Source organism: Elgaria multicarinata, chromosome 3, assembly GCF_023053635.1.
Source record: "Elgaria multicarinata webbii isolate HBS135686 ecotype San Diego chromosome 3, rElgMul1.1.pri, whole genome shotgun sequence".
NCBI classification, from domain to species: domain Eukaryota; kingdom Metazoa; phylum Chordata; class Lepidosauria; order Squamata; family Anguidae; genus Elgaria; species Elgaria multicarinata.
Window position 1 is genome coordinate 31,553,825 of NC_086173.1, and position 17,613 is coordinate 31,571,437.

Consider the following 17,613-nt stretch of genomic DNA (forward strand, 5'->3'; position numbering starts at 1 on the left):
TCGCCTTGACTTCAGTGGAAACTACTTCAGGATCGGGCTGCCTGAGGGTCCTTTCCTCGTCAAGCCATGCAGCCCGAACCTATGCAAGCTTACTAGGAAATAAGCTTCACTAGGTCCCATGAGCCCGCTTATTCTCAGTGTTGCCTATGGAGAACTGCCTGACGAGACCTTTCCCTGCCGCGTAGCACATTCCAGGCTCAAGCTGCAATGACAGACCCTGGAACAACAGGCGGAGCCCCACTCACGCGCGTCTCTATCCCTCTGTCCCGCTTCGCCTCTATTACCAATCCGGCGACGCTCTATCTCCCACTGGCGACGTCTCTATGGTAAAGCCCAACTAAATCATCCTAACCCCACATCCGCCTCTCCTCCCCCCCCTCCCCCCGCGCTTTGTACTGCTGAGGGAGGGAAGATGGCGGCGCGGGCGGGCTTCCAGGCTGTAGCTCCGAGCGGCGGCGGTGGCGGAGCCGGCCCTGGGGCGGGACCGCTGGGGCCAGGGACTGCTGGGCCTCCTGTGCGGATGGGCCCGGCCCCTGGGCAAGGAATGTACCGCTCGCCTCTGCCCGGCACTGCATACCCGGTACCGACCCGGCCCGGCTGAGAAAGGGGGCGGGGCTCATTTGGGGGCGGGGCTTTAGGGCGAGGCGTAAGCGCGAGATGATGGTGGCGGCCTAAGGGGGGGGGGCAGAGGAGGCTAAACTGCAGTGGGCAGGGCTTGGGGGGGGGAGGGGAGGATGGGAGCGTCATTCCAGAAAGATGGAGGCGAGAAGAGAGCTGCTAAAGGGGAGATCCGCGGCGTAAAGATTTATTGGCAAATCTAGAGAAGATGGGGGTGAGGCTCCTAGGGTGACGCTGTGGGCACGTATCCGGGGTGCCTCTGGATTTGAGGATCAGGCACCCGGTTCTATTGGGGCAGGGGTGGAAATGGGGTAGGGAGAAAAATCCAGGGTGGGTCTGGATTAATTGGGGTTTAACAAAGTGGTGCGTGGAGAAACGCTTAGGGAGTCCTTGTATGTGTGCGGTGGTGTGGTTTATGTCGTTTCATTTGTTTTATTATGGCCTTATTAGCTGTTTCTTCATAAAATATATGAAGTGATGTACAATAAAAGAATTAAAAGTCTTGTATCTGTTTGAAAGCAAAAAGACATTTAAAACAAACAGCTGTTATTCTAATGAATCTGGGGTAAGGGATTCAAGATTCTGGAGCAAATCGGTAGGTGGGGTAAGAGGTGGGAGTTTAAAACGTGAGGAGACAAAAGGCGAGTTTATGTAATTGGCAGATTCAAGAGCTAAAACCTTTCCTGGGTTACATCACTTCAGGTGACAGATAGGGGTGGTGTGTTTGCTTCCCTAACCAGAAGCAGAGTACTTAACAAATAAAATAAATGAAGACTAGCACACTAGTAGAAGGGCTGAATTGTTCTCTGTGAAATGTTAAATTATTTCACACAAATCCTTATCTGTAGGGACAAACATTTGCAGCCTCTATCTACAAGCTGAAGTGGCACAATCCAGGAAAAGCTGTACTACTTGATTCTCCTGATTGTATAAACTGGCTGTGATAAGACTTCCTATGCAATTAAGAACAAGAAATACCATGGATGAAATCAAAGTGAAATAACTTCATGTGTTTTGCTACAGAGAAATGGTGGTGTTCTGACTGAGGTGCTCCAGAAACCATGTTTCTATGTATTATTGTTTTTCCCCAGCGCCCTGGCATGCTGCCTGGCAGCCGCATGACCCCCCAGGGACCTGCGATGGGACCACCAGGGTATGGCGGGAGCCCTTCAGTCCGACCAGGAATGGCCCAATCTGGGATGGACCAGTCTCGCAAAAGGCCAGCCCCTCAGCAGATCCAGCAAGTTCAGCAACAGTCAGTGCAGAACCGTAACCACAAGTAAGAAGCTCCTCTTCTATTATAGGCAATGAAGAGCATAAGTGCTTTGTTCTTTAAACCCAGGAACTTAAATCATCTTGTGGTGTTGCCTTCTGTTCTTTTACTTCTGAAAATGGCTTACATGGAAAAAGCTGAAATAGGGAGAAAGGACTCGCCTCAGGACATTTAAAACAAGGAAATTAACATTTATCAACTCCGGAGAAGAGGGAGATAGGCCTCTCTTATACACTCACTTTGAGGCATGTCTTCATTGGAACTTTCTGTGCTCCTAGTTCAGTGCCCAATTACAAAGCTGGGAAAGCAGGAGGCAGTACCTGCAGAAAGAAAATTTGAAACTGACTATTTGTATACTAACATCATTCCTCCTGGTGTTCCATCTGCCATTGCAGCTTGAGCCTAGTCCATGATTTTCCACATCTGCCGTGGTCAGATATTATGCAGTGTGCCAATAACCTGTAGTTTGTGCAGGTCAAGTGTACTATGTAAATAAACCTTAAATCCAAAAGAACCTAGAACAAACAAGCCCTTAGTGTTCCCTAACACTCACAAATCCTGATGTTCTCAAGTAGTATGCTAAGGCAGAGATAAGCAATCTAGTGTCCACAGATATTTTGAACGACAACTCCCATAATCTAAGCGCTGGCCATGCTGACTGGGGTTTATGGGAACTATAATCCCAAAAAGTCTTTTGAAGAGTACCAGGTTCCCTGTTCTTCTGCAATGCCTCTAGGGTGCAGAGGTGGCATAATTTAACTATATTAAGATCTCAACCAAAGGCTACAGTCCTATACATACTTACTAGGGAACATGTACCAATGAACTCAGCTGGACTTACTTCTGAGTAAACATGCTTAAGGTCATGCTGTAATTCCTAATAACTAGATACTGGTTTCCAGGTTTATTCAGGAAAGTTTCATATCCTTCCTCAATCAGGCTAAAAAAAAATTGCAGACACCTCTCTTGATTTCCAATATGCCTTAAAAAAACCCATTAATGCTGGTACAGTGGAAATCTCTGTGTCCTTTGGTCATACTTTCATTTTAAAAAGTGGATCAGATAGGAAATACAATTTAATAGTAAATCCAGTCTACAAGGTGGTACTTATGCCTGTGTGAGACTTATCATCCGAACATTTTTGTCTTTGCACAGTGCCAAGAAGAAGAAGATGGCTGATAAGATTCTACCTCAGCGGGTGAGTGGGACTTCAGACATCTGTAGTCTGTCATGGTTGCAGAAATAGGTGGCTTCACTGATTGATTGTGGCTGTGCTGTTCTAGATCCGAGAGCTAGTACCGGAGTCTCAGGCATACATGGATTTGTTGGCATTTGAGAGGAAGCTGGACCAGACTATCATGAGGAAGCGGCTGGATATCCAGGAGGCCTTGAAACGGCCCATTAAGGTAACACTTGTGTGTGTCTTCGCTACAGCGATAGGAAATAAAAGTCAACTTAACCAGTGATGTGAAAGTACAAATGTTGCAATTATACTGCGGTCTGGCATTCTGTCAGTTGTCAGTGGCACAACTATCAGCCGTGGGCTTCTCTTAATAGGCACACCAGTGTTCCCTTAGGACTGGGAATACCTTCACTGCTGTCTGATATAAACTACATTATCTGCTGAAATAGTGAGACTTGTCCTCAAACCCAAAGCCCCTTCTGTTCTTCCATGTGCTTACAGTAACGGGAGAGAAGCTGGAGTTTCTTTAGTAGTTTATCCTTGCTGCAACAAGAAAAGTAGTCATGACCAGAGACCTGCTTTCCCAGCTCAACTTTTCTGTAGGCTGGGACGTTACCCCCAAAGGAGATCACAGAGCTCCCCAATGGTACTGTTCAGTTAGCTGCTGCTTCTCCACTCAATGTGCGGTTATACTTTTTGTCCCTTTCCCTGTTTTCTTCTTCTTTTCCAAATGGCTAGTTTCCCTCAGTTCTGGAAAAGTCTCCCATCACCATTGAGAGCCAGTGTAACGTAGTGGTTAGAGTGTAGAACTGGGACTCAGGTTCTAGTTCACACATGGCCATAAAGTTCACTACCTAATTTTGAGTTAGTCATTAACTCTTAGCCTAACTTAACTTGCAGGGCTGTTGTAAGGATAAACTGGAGGGGAGGAGGACTATGTGACCTTGGGTTCTTTGCAAGAGGAAAAATGTAATAGTAAATGAATAATTTAAAATAAAGTTCTCATTTTCCAATATTCAAGTTTCCTTTAGCCCCAGTATTTCTTCCCTTTTTCATCTATGGCAGGGGTGGGCAACCTCCACCCCTAGGCCCTCATGTAGCCTTTGGCCTAAATTCAAAAGCCCTATGCAAGCAATTGGTTTGGACCTCTGGTAAGAGTGGCCTGTGTCTCTTCCATCAGGTGGGGGAGAGAGAGAAGGGGGTGGCAGAAAGTCAGGAAGAAAAAGTGGTGGCCCTCACCATCATTGGTTTCACATGACCTCCGACAGAGTACCCCCAAGGGAATGTGGCCCCCAAGAGAAAGGAAAAAAAGGTTCTCACTTGTGTTCTACAGAGATGCTTTTTTAATTGGCTTCTTGGGCCAAATGTATTTCTTACCTCAATGACTTGGGATTTTTTTCCCTATACTATTTCGCTAATATCTAGATCAACCTTCCCCAATGTGGTGTCCTCCAAATGTTGTGGATTCCAACTCCCATCACCCCCAGCCAGCATGGCCAATGGTCAGGAATGTTAGGAGGTGTAGTCCAAACCATCTGGATGGCACCAGGCTGGGGAAGGCTAGTCTAGATGAAGGATTAGCATCTAGACTAGGTGGGGCGACTGAAGTGGTTCCATGCCTAGTGTCTTCTGTAGAGGTTTGCCTTCTGTGTTAACCAGTGTCATAGGCAGAAGCCACAGTGAGCAGCTCCTGTACCACCTACTGTGGTAATATATGAATCACGCCTTTCTATCAGCCTTGTTTTAATAAATGCCAAACTTTAACAAGAAATCTCAGTTTCCATACAGAGGGTAAATTTGTATTTATGTATACATTTCTTATTGAATATATTAAGGTGGAATTGCTTATATCTGAACAGCTACTCTTTTAAGTCTCATATGATGTTCTTTTTTTTCCTGAATGTGAGTAAACTCAAAGAATTTAGTGAAGCATTTGAACGCATCACACCCGTGTACTTTAGAAATGCCTCTGGTACGGAAGAATTCCTCAGTTGCAGAGATAAACATTAGTGAGGAGGCAGTGTTCTTTTTGGGTGTTGAGCGGGTTCTTTAGGGTTGAGGGAATGATGGTATGGATTGGGATTACTGGTTCTCAGTTTCACAACTAATGTGAGCTGTTTGCTACTCCTTTTTAGCAAAAACGGAAGCTGCGCATTTTTATCTCTAACACCTTCAACCCGGCCAAGTCAGATGCAGAGGATGGAGAAGGCACCGTGGCTTCTTGGGAGCTCCGAGTGGAAGGACGACTACTAGAAGATGTGAGTGAGAAATGGAATTAGCTTCTCTATATCAGCCTATAGGAGGGTTGAGGAACTTGTGGCCCTCCAGATGTTTTGGACTACCACTCCCATCAGCCATAGCCAGCATAACCAGTGGTGGATGAAGGGAGTGTTAGGCTGAAACATTTGGAGAGATACAAGTTGCCCACCGCTGACCTGTAAAGGGAGGATGCAAACGCATCAGAACTACGCTATTAACAACTGATGTTCTTTGAGATAGAGGAGATGGTGAGCAACTTTGAGATTGGATTTGATGCTTCTTAACAGAGCCAAACCTGGTTGGCAAGAATTTTCATGTGGCTCTTTGCCAGCCTGGAACCTGGGAATTCGTCGTACTAGATCTGTCTGCACGGAGAGAGCTCTGCTTTGTACCCAGGAACATCCCGTGCTTCTGCTAATTGGGGTTCAACGGATAATTCTGTACTCACCCTTTGAAGAGTGAAAGTTTCTAAGCAGTGCATGAGAATGTCTTCAGGCTTTACTCTTAATTAGCATGGGTCTTACAAAACTCAAGATCCATGTCAGTGTCATTTTTGGATGGTTGCATATGTCAATTTCATATGAAACTGATATGAAGTTGACATTATGCTTAACCTTTTCAAGTGACATAAGATATAATCACTCTCACAGAAGCCCTTAGTTGACACTGCATACTTGTGTCAGGCGAGGAAAGGGTGCTCTAAGATGCTAAAATGAGTGGGCAGTGCCTTTTGGGCATGATTTTTGGGTCTGCGAAAAGCAGGTGACGGGTCAGCGTTACAGATTGCAACTTCTCATATCTCTCCTTCCCTAGAGAAAGCAGTCGCTGTCCCTTGAACGACAGCTAGCAGCTCTCTTTAGCTTCTGGAGTTTGCATGCTATGTACATTTGCTTGCAGTTGGCAACAAATGGAATCTCCCTTTTTTCTCTCTCTTGCAGTCTGCTCTCTCCAAGTACGATGCTACCAAACAGAAGAGAAAGTTCTCATCCTTCTTTAAGTCTCTGGTGATTGAACTAGACAAGGACCTCTATGGCCCAGACAATCACTTGGTAGAGGTAAGATGCTGGGTTGGTATCTGTGTGTACACTCATGCACACACCTCAACCACCTAGTAACATTCCAAGCCAATATAAGTTTATTCCAGCGCCAAGTGAAAACATGGCTTTTTAACAAAGTCTTTAATGGTTAAATTCACTAAGATGGCACATGGTTTTAAGTGTTTTTACCGCTTTTAAATTATATATTGTTTTAACTTGGTTCATGGTTTAATTTGTTTTTAGCTGTGTATATTTATTTTATACTGTATGCTTTTTTCTGTACACCACCCTGAGATCTTAATGATATAGGGCGGGATACAAATGTTTTAAATAAATAATAAATTCTCGGCCAGATTATAAGGAAATAAGAAAGCCACAGTACAGAGAAGTCCATGTACAAAAAATTCCTTGGGACCTACTACTAGATTCTTGTAAGGTTTCTCTATGTTTATCCTGCTCCAAAATGGCTCAAGGCAGTGGACACGATGCCGTATCCTCCCTCCCCCTGCCCTATCTTTAATCACAAATCGTCTTAGGTAATGGGAGCTTGGCTGAAGGTCACCCAGCAAGCTTCATGGCAAGGATTTGAGCCCAGATCTCCCAAGCCGCGTTTGGCATTCCTTCTGGTACACCATGCTGGTTCTCTCATGCTGGGATTCTGCTCTATCACTGATTGACTCTTTCTCCACCTTCTCTGTTCTTCCTCCTCCCCCCTTCCCCCCCCCCCGGCCCTTTAGTGGCATAGGACTGCTACCACCCAGGAGACTGACGGTTTCCAGGTGAAAAGGCCTGGGGATGTGAATGTGCGCTGCACTGTCCTCCTGATGTTGGACTACCAGGTAGGCAGGACCTCCTCAATGACGGCCAGTTGAGGGGCATCCGTGGCCATGGGACATCAGGGGCTGCAGTAGAACAGTCACTGGGCCATCCTTTGAACCTGTCCAAATTTCCCACTGGCACTTTTCATATTTGGGAAATTATCTCCTTTATTTTTCGGATGTATATTTGTGTGATCAAGTGATGATTGAAATTATTAGTTTCCACCACCTCATCTTTAAAAAAATAGTATTTTGGGGATGGGTGGGTGTTTACCCCCCTGAATTTGAGTTCCTTATGGTTTTTCAGAAAGGAAGATAATGTGATAGTTGCCCTTTTGAGATGTTGCGCTCTCTCTGCAGCCTCCCCAGTTCAAACTGGACCCGCGTTTGGCTCGCCTCTTGGGGATCCATACCCAGACACGCCCAGTGATCATCCAGGCACTGTGGCAATACATCAAGACTCACAAACTGCAGGACCCCCATGAACGGGAATATGTCATTTGTGACAAGTACCTCCACCAGGTAAACACAGTGGGGCAGGGCAGCAGCTCTTGCAGGCGGCCCCAGTGCTGGGCTCTTTCTGAACTGCTTGACCTTCCCTTTCAACCTGCAGATATTTGAGTCTCAGCGAATGAAGTTCTCAGAGATCCCCCAGAGGCTGCATGCACTGCTCATGCCTCCAGAGCCAATCATCATCAACCATGTCATCAGGTGAGAGTACGGCATGTGGCACGGGAATCATAGCTGAGCCACAAGAGTGTCACAGAGTACCACCCAGGCCTTGGAGAATATACAGTAGACGTGCTAACCATGCTAGAACATGCTTCCTACTTTCAGTAGTCTTTCTTGCTACGGGTTGTACCACAGGAAAATATTTTAAGATGTATTTTCTTAATGGTGTTTCAAAAAGACTACAGAAGTAGATACAGAAATGCTTTCCTAGATATAGAAACATTCTAGCACACTTTCAGGGAAAGGGAGGGAGGGAGGCAGTCAGGCCGGTTGCACAGCCTTAGAGAAGCTGATTTTTTGGATGTGGAGAAGGGCTGTCTAAAAATGCTCTTTGCCAAAGTGGCCTTAATTTGGGAAACATTAGATTGCTCTCCCCATGATCTCCAGTGCAGATTTGCTGAGTGCTTTGTTGAATCAAACTCCGAGTGTTTTGTCTCTTGTCTTGCTCCCCCAGCGTTGATCCAAATGACCAGAAGAAAACTGCCTGTTACGACATCGATGTGGAAGTGGATGATACTTTGAAAACCCAAATGAATTCTTTCCTGCTCTCCACCGCCAGCCAGCAGGAGATAGCTGCACTGGATAACAAGGTGTGAGGCTGTGGAGGTGGTCCTTGCACAGTGAGCTCTCTTGATGTTGAGTAGTCAAAGAGATCTTGCCCTAATCTCTGCATGTGAGATGTCTGAGAAATAACACTTTCTCTCTCCAACCAAGCCTTCAGTAGCAAACTTTTAAAGCTGTTAATGATGTAGTCGGATACACCCAAGTGTTATTGTCGAACCCTGGGGACATAACAGTCCATTAAAGTAGCGAGCGTTGTACACCTCCATCGTCCAAAACAATATCAAAAACGCAAACAGACATTAGTTACAATGTTTAGTGGTTTAAAGAGGGTGCCAGGAGTTGGCAAGTTCTGGGTTCCTTTATTGCTGTGCCTTCGTGCTGTGCCATTTACTGTCCAATCCTATGCATATCTACTCAGAATTAAATCCCATTCAGTTCAGTAGGGCTTATGCCCAAGTAAAGGTGGATAGGATTGCAGCCTTAGTCTTTAAATTTCAGCTGCTTCCCATTACTTTTGTTTCTGAATGCTTCCCGTTATCTAGGGCCTGTAGACATGCGCTGCATAACATTGACTCATGTGACAACCCTCATAATCTTCCTTAGGAGCACAGTATTTTTCGGATTATTGTCCTTCCTTTGTGTATTTTCGTCATGCCTCTACAAGAACGTGTGCTACCCGCCGTTACGCATGTGCATTGTATCTCAACTGCAGAACTACCCATCTTAACTTAACAAGAAACAGACAGTGGCTTTCCGAACAGCTGACCATTACATGGCAAAACCTTGATAACTGCAAAAAGATTTCAAGGAGATGTTGTTTTTTCACAGTCCTTCGGGACATCTGTAGCAGCCCTGGAGTTAACCTGGATTTCCCAGATTCCTGGCCTGCAGTCAGCCTTTCAGAGCCTCTGGGAAGGTTGCCCAGTCACAGTCATTAAAAGTTGAAACAAAGCAGATTCCTGGTCAGTAGGCTTCTGACTCTGGGGCAACAGCTGAAGGATCACCATTTTATCTACTGAAGAGAAAGCGGGTAGGGAGGGTGCGAGTGGAGGGTATGTGACACATTTGGGTCAGCCATAAAGTATTCCTGTCCTATTACACTTTTTTCTTAACAGTAGTGTCCCTCTACTAGCAGTTCTGTTACGTGTTCAGTATATTTGTAAGCCTCTTTACTCTAACGTAAGCCTCACTGTGCCTAATGGGACTTACTCCTTTGTAAGTGTGCTTGTATTTGCACCATTAATGTCATTCCAGTTCTGTCTTTTGGGGTGAGGGGGAGACTTTGTGGGGAGGAACTTAGTACTTTTCATATACACACAAGCTTGTGTCCTCCTTGTGGGTTGCTGGTCAACAGCAGGATGGCCACTGTTTGAACAGAATGCTGGACCAAATGGACCCTTGATGTGATCCAGCAAGGCTCTTAAGTTTTCTTTGTTCAGAATTGTTGGCTGGGATTTTGTTTCTTTGTTCGCTTAATCAATACGACTTTGTGCAATTGGACCCATATATACTTCTTTATCAATTTGATCCCATTTGCTGAATAAGAGACCCTGAGATGGGATTAGAGTTGGCTTGCTCGGAAGCCATGCAACTAAAAAGTTTTCTAAGGCTGTGATCCTATGCATGTTTAGACAGGAAGAAGTCCTACAGTTCCCAAATTCCTGACCATTGTCCATGCTGACTGGGACTGTGGGAGTTGAAATTGAAAACATCTGGAGGGCACCAGTTTGGGGTAGGGTAGTCTAGGGCAGTGATTCCCAATTGGTGGTCCGCGGACCCCAGGGGGTCCGTGGCACCATTCACATATTCACCATTCATTTCTGGAGTTCACTGACGACGAATTCCTACCAGAATTGAAATATAACATCACTGAGCACCTGCGTGGTTTAGCGACTAGCTTCAGAGATTACTTCCCTGCGCCTAATCCTGAAAACTCATGGATAAGGAATCATTTTGAATATGGTGATGTACAACTAACAACTCCAATCTGTGGAAGAGCAAGATGCACTTGTTGATATAGACTGGACCAATTCTGGGTGAAGGTTTTTCCTGATTATAAGAAGTTAGGTGAAAAAGCTTTGAAACATTTAGTTTCCTTTTGTTCCACATATCTTTGTGAACAAATATTTTTGACATTTTGTTATATGAAGAACAAGCATAGAAATCAGCTCGATGTTGATCCAGATTTGAGATTAAAATGAGGAAATATTGAACCGGATGTGGAAGGGATTGTTCGGGACAAAAAGAGTCATGATTTCTCCCATCACATTTAGGTTTGGTAGCTGCTAGACATGTTATAATTTGTTCAATTGTAAACTAGACGTTAGTAAAATTAAATTCGTCTTTATATTCCTAACTAAATCATTGGCATTTTTGTGTGGTAATATCACAAATTTTATGGTGTGTTTTTTAGTATACCTAAAATCCTTTGCTTATTAGGGGCTACCCCTTATTTTCTCCAAAAAATTGCTTTGCACAGGTAACTACCATAGAGATAACATTTTTTTTCAAAAGTAGGGGGTCCATGGCTTGGCATTTGAAAAACAAAGGGTCCGCAGTACTTAGCTAATTGGGAACCACTGGTCTAGGGTACTGAGCGCAGTGATGTAAAAGAAAAAGATGAAAAAACTTTGAATAACAGAGGAGGGGTGAGACAGTGGTCAGGAGAAGTTATAATGTGATTATAGCACAATATTTTTAATCTGATCTCAATGGAATTTGCATTTAAAAAATATTAATGGGGAACAAGCATTGACTGACCCCCAAGTTGTGATGTGGACTGCAGTTCCACTTCATGTGCCTTCCAGAAGCAGATGGCATAAATACCAGCCCATGCGGATGCACTTTAAATCTCACTTTTCGTTGTGTGGAAAGTGCTTTTTCCAATGTTCTTTTCTGGTATTTCTCCATCTCAGATCCATGAGACCATAGAAACCATTAACCAGCTGAAGACCCAGCGGGAATTCATGCTGAGCTTTGCCAGAGACCCGCAAGGCTTCATCAACGACTGGCTACAGTCCCAGTGCCGAGACTTGAAGGTGAGACGCCTGGGAGGGGAATCCAAGCACAATCCAATCCCCCTATGTGGGGGATCCTGTATGCATCTTCCATCAAGACACTGGCCTCTACTCAGTGGGGGTTAGCACTGGAGCCCATGCTGGTATTTCCAGGCAGGGCTTCGGGCTCATCTCAGGAAAGGGAGGGATGAGTAACAAGGCTCTTTCTCTCCAGGCTATGACTGATGTTGTTGGGAATCCAGAAGAGGAGCGCCGAGCTGAGTTCTACTTCCAGCCATGGGCTCAGGAGGCTGTGTGCAGATACTTCTACTCTAAGGTAAACTACTCCATCCATTGGGATTCCTCCTGTAAACATTGGGGTGGACGTGCTCCCATCTCTTAACAGGAATCATAGAATGTCACCCCCTTAGCTTAGTCAGGACAGTTTGGTCCTGCTTCCCTAAACCCCCCAGTGTCTGACATCTAGAGCACTGGGCTCTTTTCATGGCCCTGTAAGCCACCAGTATATTACAGCTTGGAGCCCATCGCATTCATGGGCAACAGATTCCCAATGAAGTAAAGGAGAATTTTCCGCACTACTTCAGCTTTCCATAAGTGTCCTTGGGCATTCAGAACTTAATCTATTACATTAATGGAGTATTTGTTCATCAAAATCCAGATAGATTTAAAAAGTTACGTATGTTGCACATTTAAAACTGTGTGCTGCTTTTTTCCTCTGGCTGGGAATGATGGTTATTGTAGTCCAACACACCTGGAGGGTGCCAGGTTGGGGGATGCTGCTTTGGGGCACGGGGGACACATAAATCAATTTGGTTTCACATTTTGGTAAAGGAAGAGCGCTGTATTCTCAGAACTAACTCCTGGCTCTGCTGCTTTTGGAATCTCTGGCTTTCTCCTATAAGCGCTGCTAGTAGCTTTGGTGTCAGCTGCTTTTTCCTCTTGTCTGGCAATATCAGGGTTAACAGCTTTTCTTGCTATCTATATATTAAAGCTGTCATTCTGGCTTCTCCTACAGGTTCAGCAGAGACGGCAGGAGCTAGAACAGGCTCTGGGAATCCGCAACACATAGACAGACCTGCCCCTCCCTAGCCAGCAGATCTCATGGCTGCCAAACACACTGCAGGGATTCACTGCTCAGGCCTCTACAATTCCCACTCCAGCACAGAACCTACCACTCTTCTCCCACTGGCATCATCTCTTTCTGCTGCTCCAGTCCCCCGCTTGTGGGGAGATGAAGTTGGCAGCCAGGCCCAAAGTCTTGCATTTCAGCCTGGCCCTCCTTCCTTGATTGTTGCCTTTAGAGCCCCAGGGCTCTCCTGTCCTGGCTCTAGCTGAAGCTTTGCCACATCTGGGACAGCTTCAGTTCAGAGCCTGGCAAGCTCAGGATCCCCTTGCCAGTCCCTAGGGTCCCATCCCACCTGCCCCCAAAGCTGTGGCCTGGACATTTCTTCCGCACATCAACTCTGGATCTTGCCAGGTGGACACAGGTCTGCTGGGCCTATTCAGTTTACTGCAGGGTTTGGGTTGAGGAGCAAGTTGCATATGCCTTCTGGCCTTGAAAAGGGGGTGAGGGATGTTGTGCAGATTCGTTTGTTGGGAGAGAACCGCATCTCCCTCTATGCATGGCTTTCTCACTGGGAACAACAATGCAGCAAAGTTGGCAAGGGGTGTGCAGGGTCACAACACTCACATCTGTCTGTCTTCATTTGGGTTTGATTTGGGGCAGTGGGGGACAGGATGGCTGGTGGAGCTGCTAGATAAATGTTGGGCCTAGTCCTGGGCCCAAATCACTGCCTTTTGGGGGGCAAAGCATCTCCATCCCAACCCCTTAACTCTTCTCTTCCTCTCCCTGCCCCACTCCCAGGATCCACCGAAGTGGGCAGGAGAACAGCTTCAAGATACAGTTGCTCTCCTTTTGCCTTCCTCACCTGATTGGCACAGAGCAGGTTTCTGGAGCAAACTGTAGGGTGGGGAACAGGGATATACAGGAGGCGCTCTTGATCTGGAGAATTGCAGCATAGACGCTGATCAGCAAAATGAACGGCTGACTTTCTGTCCTGTGTTTCTTGGTCTCGGACACTTGCTGCTTCAGGAGAGGGGGGTGGATGCAGCTGCATCTTTCTGCCGATTACTTTTTGGGACTGTAATGCAGCTGGACAGGTCCTAGCTGCTCTTACTCTTGACACTAGCTGCAAAAATCAAGTTACTGACAAGCCCCTTTCCTCTTCCCCTTCCGGAATGAGGCTTGGGACTGCTATGAATTCAGGAGTCCCGGTGGCCCTAATCCCTTTGTGTATGTGTGTGTGTCCACATTAAGAGTGAGAGATGCTCCCCTCCTCGTCTTGTCCTTGCCATACGAAAGACCACCTCATCTTTACCCGCCCCCCCCCCCCCGCCCCGCTTTGTGGTACCAGGGATTAGAGCCCTGGTGCTTTACGTAGCTGCCACAGGCTCTCAGGGCAAGTATAGATGAAGGAAGCTCAGAGACTGACTGGCTTGGCAAAGTCTAGCTCTTTTTAACTGCTCCTATTATTATGCTTTGTGTTTTTGTGGTCCTCTTTTCTCCCCTCCCCCCCCCATCCCTCCTCCCTTGGACCAAATTTTTTTTGTACTGTATCCTTTTAGATGTCACCCCATTTTAATAAAAGCTGCCTCTAAATGAAGGTGCTATCTATCCTTTTGTGCTGCGCTGCTTTATATGCCAGGGTGGAAGGGAGAGTTTGCACACCCATTTGTTTACCCATGCCCAAACTTGTTTTTATAAAATAAATCCTCCTTTAGGCTTTCCTTTGGCTTCCTGGAAGACTTCTCTGCTGAGACAAAGGAGAAGTTGTTGCTTCAAGGGAAATCTGCTTGGCCTCCCAGGAAAACCTTTAAGCGGGGTGTGCATGCTTAAGTACTCATTAAAAACACTAGGTCAATGTGTTCACATTTGTTTATTTGTTACATTTATATGCCACCTTTCCAAGGAGCCCAAGGCAGCATGCATGATGCTCCTCCTATTTTATCCTCATAACACTCCTGTGAGGTAGCTTAGGCTGAGAGTCGGTGAGTGGGTTTGCTACTGTACATCCATGTTTCCTGTGGCAGTCTTGTGAGGGGGATACAACCGATGCTGCAGCTCTTCTAGCCAATTTCCTCTGACTAGCCCCAAATCACATGGTAGGCTTCATGGGAGATTAGATACCAAGCCGTGTGTTCCTGCTTCGCTGTGCCTCCATTTCTCCCTTCTCAAGGCACAAGCCTTTTAAGAGCCACATCTCTTTGGAGATTTCCCATTAGGTCCAGCATGGGTCAGAGAATCCCTTAGGAAAAAAAGTAATTACTATATTCTTCACAGAGTAGTAAAACCCATTAGGAAGTTTATAAGCTGAAGTCTGACTGCAGAAAGCCGGAGGAAGATGGAGAGGATGGTAAATGGGAAGAATGTGCATTAGGTTCAACGAATATCGTTGTAGTCAGTCCTCAAAGAAATGAAAACAAAAGTGGGGGGAGGGGTTCTGATGCAGAAGGCATCCCAATCAACATCTGAAGTCTATAAAAGCAAAGGAAGGCTGCCATCTGGGATGCAATCATTGGGTGTGTTTGTACATTTTTGGGTATTCTAAGAAACATGAAATTGGGAAATGCATATAATGACCAATGCATCTGAAAAGCCACATATATTTTTGTTGCAATTTCTTTGAAGTTTTCCTTTTCTCTTTCACATCAAATTACTGCCCCTACATATGTATGTTGGTTTATAGGATTTTTCAGTAGGGGATGAAGATAAAGGGATCATCCTGGAGGCTTCATGGGAAAATCCTTCAGAGATGCAAAGGAAGAAGAGGGTCAGTTCCAGGCATAATGGGAAAAGGGCAGAGTCCTATGCAGCGCAATCATATGCCCGTTTACTTAGGTGTGAGCTCTCTTAAACACAGTGGGCATAGGGTTGTAGCCTAGGCAAACAGGAACCCTTTGGGTTGCTGGAGGTGGTAGAGCTGGAAGATCAAAGGGCACAGACAGGAATCCATCTTGACTAGCTGAGCCAAGAGGATAAAGCAACAGAAGCCTTCAAAGGTAAGGAGAAGGAACTGGTGCTGGATCCAGGCGCTAATAGGGAAGCCAGTGTGGATCAAGGGGGGGCATCACATATAAGTCTAGAAATGTCCTCAATGGTGTCTGAAGGTTAACACATCTAAACCTTTATTTGTGCTTAGATGTAAGTCTACATTATCCACAATATTAATATCTGGTCTACATAAATGGAGGGAAAGGTTTGTAGAATGGAGAGTACCACTTCAAACTGCTGCTGGGGAAATTTGCATGCTCCTTTACCTTAAAAAAAATCCCTGCAAATAGAAAATGACTATCACAAGCAAAAAGGCATAGTTACAACTTTTCTTCCTGATAATGTTCATTTTCTGGTTGCAGGGAACTTTTTTTTTAACGTGGGGAAACCTATAATGATATCCCCTACCTGTAGCCTGACATGGTACACTCTGTTCTCCCAACTGCTGCTTGGGTAGGCCCAGCCTAGGTGTGCCACAAGCAGATGGGGGTGGGGGGAGAATGAGCAAGTTGCATCATGCCAAAGCCAGAAGCAACAAAAAACAGCAGTAGAAATGAATGTGAATGTACATTATGTTGCGTAGCTTAAAAAGCCCAATAGGTGTGGATTGCTGATTTAGGGACAGATGCCAAGTCTGCGAAGAAAGAAAAATTGGTGCACAGAAGCCGGTGCCTAGCCTAAAGGATGCTGTACATGAGGTTCCTCTGATGGATCATGCTTTCAAGTGTTGCTGCTTGCTACATTGCGTATTCCACCCAAGAAGTGTACATGGGGCTCATAGCATTATCATGTTCTCAGTGATCATGTGAGGTAGGTTAGGCTGAGGGATAAGTGACCTGCTGAACATCACTTAGTTAGAATCTTGCCTGGCAGTAACTTGAACCTAAGCGTAAATACAACACAACATCCACTACTCCCAACGACACATATTTGATACTGGCAGGGTGATCCATAACGGGCCCCATCGATTAGGTTGGGGTGTATTGGGTCCAGGTTATCCTCCCTACCAGGCCAGCCTCCCCGCAACTTGGGGCCTTCCAGATGTGTTGAATACAACTCCCATCACACCCAGTCAGCTTGGCTGATGACCTTGCTGGCCGAGAATGAAGAATCATAGTTAACATGTCTGATTGGTAGGCACTAGGTTTGGGAAGGCACACAGACTGGTGGGCTGGAGCCAGTTATGACTGGAGAGACAATGACCCTGGGCACCAAACAGCAAGAATAGTTCCATCTTTGATCAACATCTATGCCATCTTGATCTTTAAAATGTGTATTAACTTTCATTTGCAGTTGCTGGGTGGGTGTGAGATGTTTATGGCTCATGATTCTTTGTCAGAACAGGTCCCTTCTTAACATATTTTAACCGGCATTTTCATTCACCAAGATTTCATTATCAGGAGACATTTTCTATGCAACGGATAATTCCTGAAGCTTCTATCCACTTATGTTCTGTTCTCTTCTTCCTCTAAAGCCTGGCCAATGCTCTCCTTTTTTGCAAAGTAGATGGCTGGCTGACTTGTTCATGGCCAAAGCGTGACTTCCATTAGTGCAACATACAAATTCAGTGGCTGTAGCATGTGGTATCTTTTTACATAACTAATTAGCTGAGAATGAGCCCCAATGGCAGTGCCTGGTGTGAAATGTTGCAATTGGCCCATTCCCCAAACCACAGGGCTTTTCTATGTAACACACTAAGCCAAGGTCATCTGCTTCTCCTGCCCCACACCTTACAGTGTAAGGCTTACACTAGGCAACTGAAACATAGGATTTCAAGAACATCCAAACCTAGAATAGGAGGGATCATCCTAGCCCTGTACCACTTCTTTGAGAGAGAAAGAGTCACCCTTGTACACCAAACATTGGCTCAGTTATGAATATATGAATAACTCTTTTAAAAAGCTTTTTTGATATGACTACACTTTAATTCCCCCTCCCTTAAATTACCAATCATAAAAAGCAATTTAAGGCTAAGTCCTATACATGTTTAGAAAGGGAAAAGGTCCTAAAACTCCCAGTATTCCACAACCAGCTCCAACCCCATTGCGAATTAAATCAATG

General features: G+C 45.5%; 1 protein-coding gene across 2 annotated transcripts; it reads left to right on the forward strand.

The window, feature by feature from the left end:
- Positions 1 to 394: 394 nt before the first annotated feature.
- SMARCD1 (SWI/SNF related, matrix associated, actin dependent regulator of chromatin, subfamily d, member 1) lies at positions 395 to 14,164 on the forward strand. Of its 2 annotated transcripts, none has more exons than XM_063119860.1 (13): positions 395 to 580; positions 1,710 to 1,897; positions 3,047 to 3,089; positions 3,175 to 3,297; positions 5,210 to 5,332; positions 6,272 to 6,388; positions 7,108 to 7,209; positions 7,549 to 7,710; positions 7,802 to 7,899; positions 8,375 to 8,510; positions 11,400 to 11,522; positions 11,716 to 11,817; positions 12,517 to 14,164. In XM_063119860.1, the coding sequence occupies exons 1-13, from the start codon at positions 413 to 415 to the stop codon at positions 12,568 to 12,570; spliced, it is 1,539 nt and encodes a 512-aa protein (XP_062975930.1). In that variant the 5' UTR covers positions 395 to 412; the 3' UTR covers positions 12,571 to 14,164. The 2 variants fall into 2 exon arrangements, with proteins under 2 accessions (XP_062975930.1, XP_062975931.1); XM_063119861.1 differs by lacking the exon at positions 395 to 580 and adding an exon at positions 747 to 832.
- Positions 14,165 to 17,613: the final 3,449 nt, after the last annotated feature.

What these genes read in the sequence shown, in the direction of transcription:
- SMARCD1 (XM_063119860.1), top strand. Translation starts at nt 413, where the DNA reads ATGGCGGCGCGGGCGGGCTTCCAGGCTGTAGCTCCGAGCGGCGGCGGT. An exon ending in AAGGACGACTACTAGAAGAT is followed by an intron (nt 5,333 to 6,271) that starts GTGAGTGAGAAA and finishes TCTCTCTTGCAG; the next exon opens with TCTGCTCTCTCCAAGTACGA. An exon ending in GCAGATACTTCTACTCTAAG is followed by an intron (nt 11,818 to 12,516) that starts GTAAACTACTCC and finishes CTTCTCCTACAG; the next exon opens with GTTCAGCAGAGACGGCAGGA.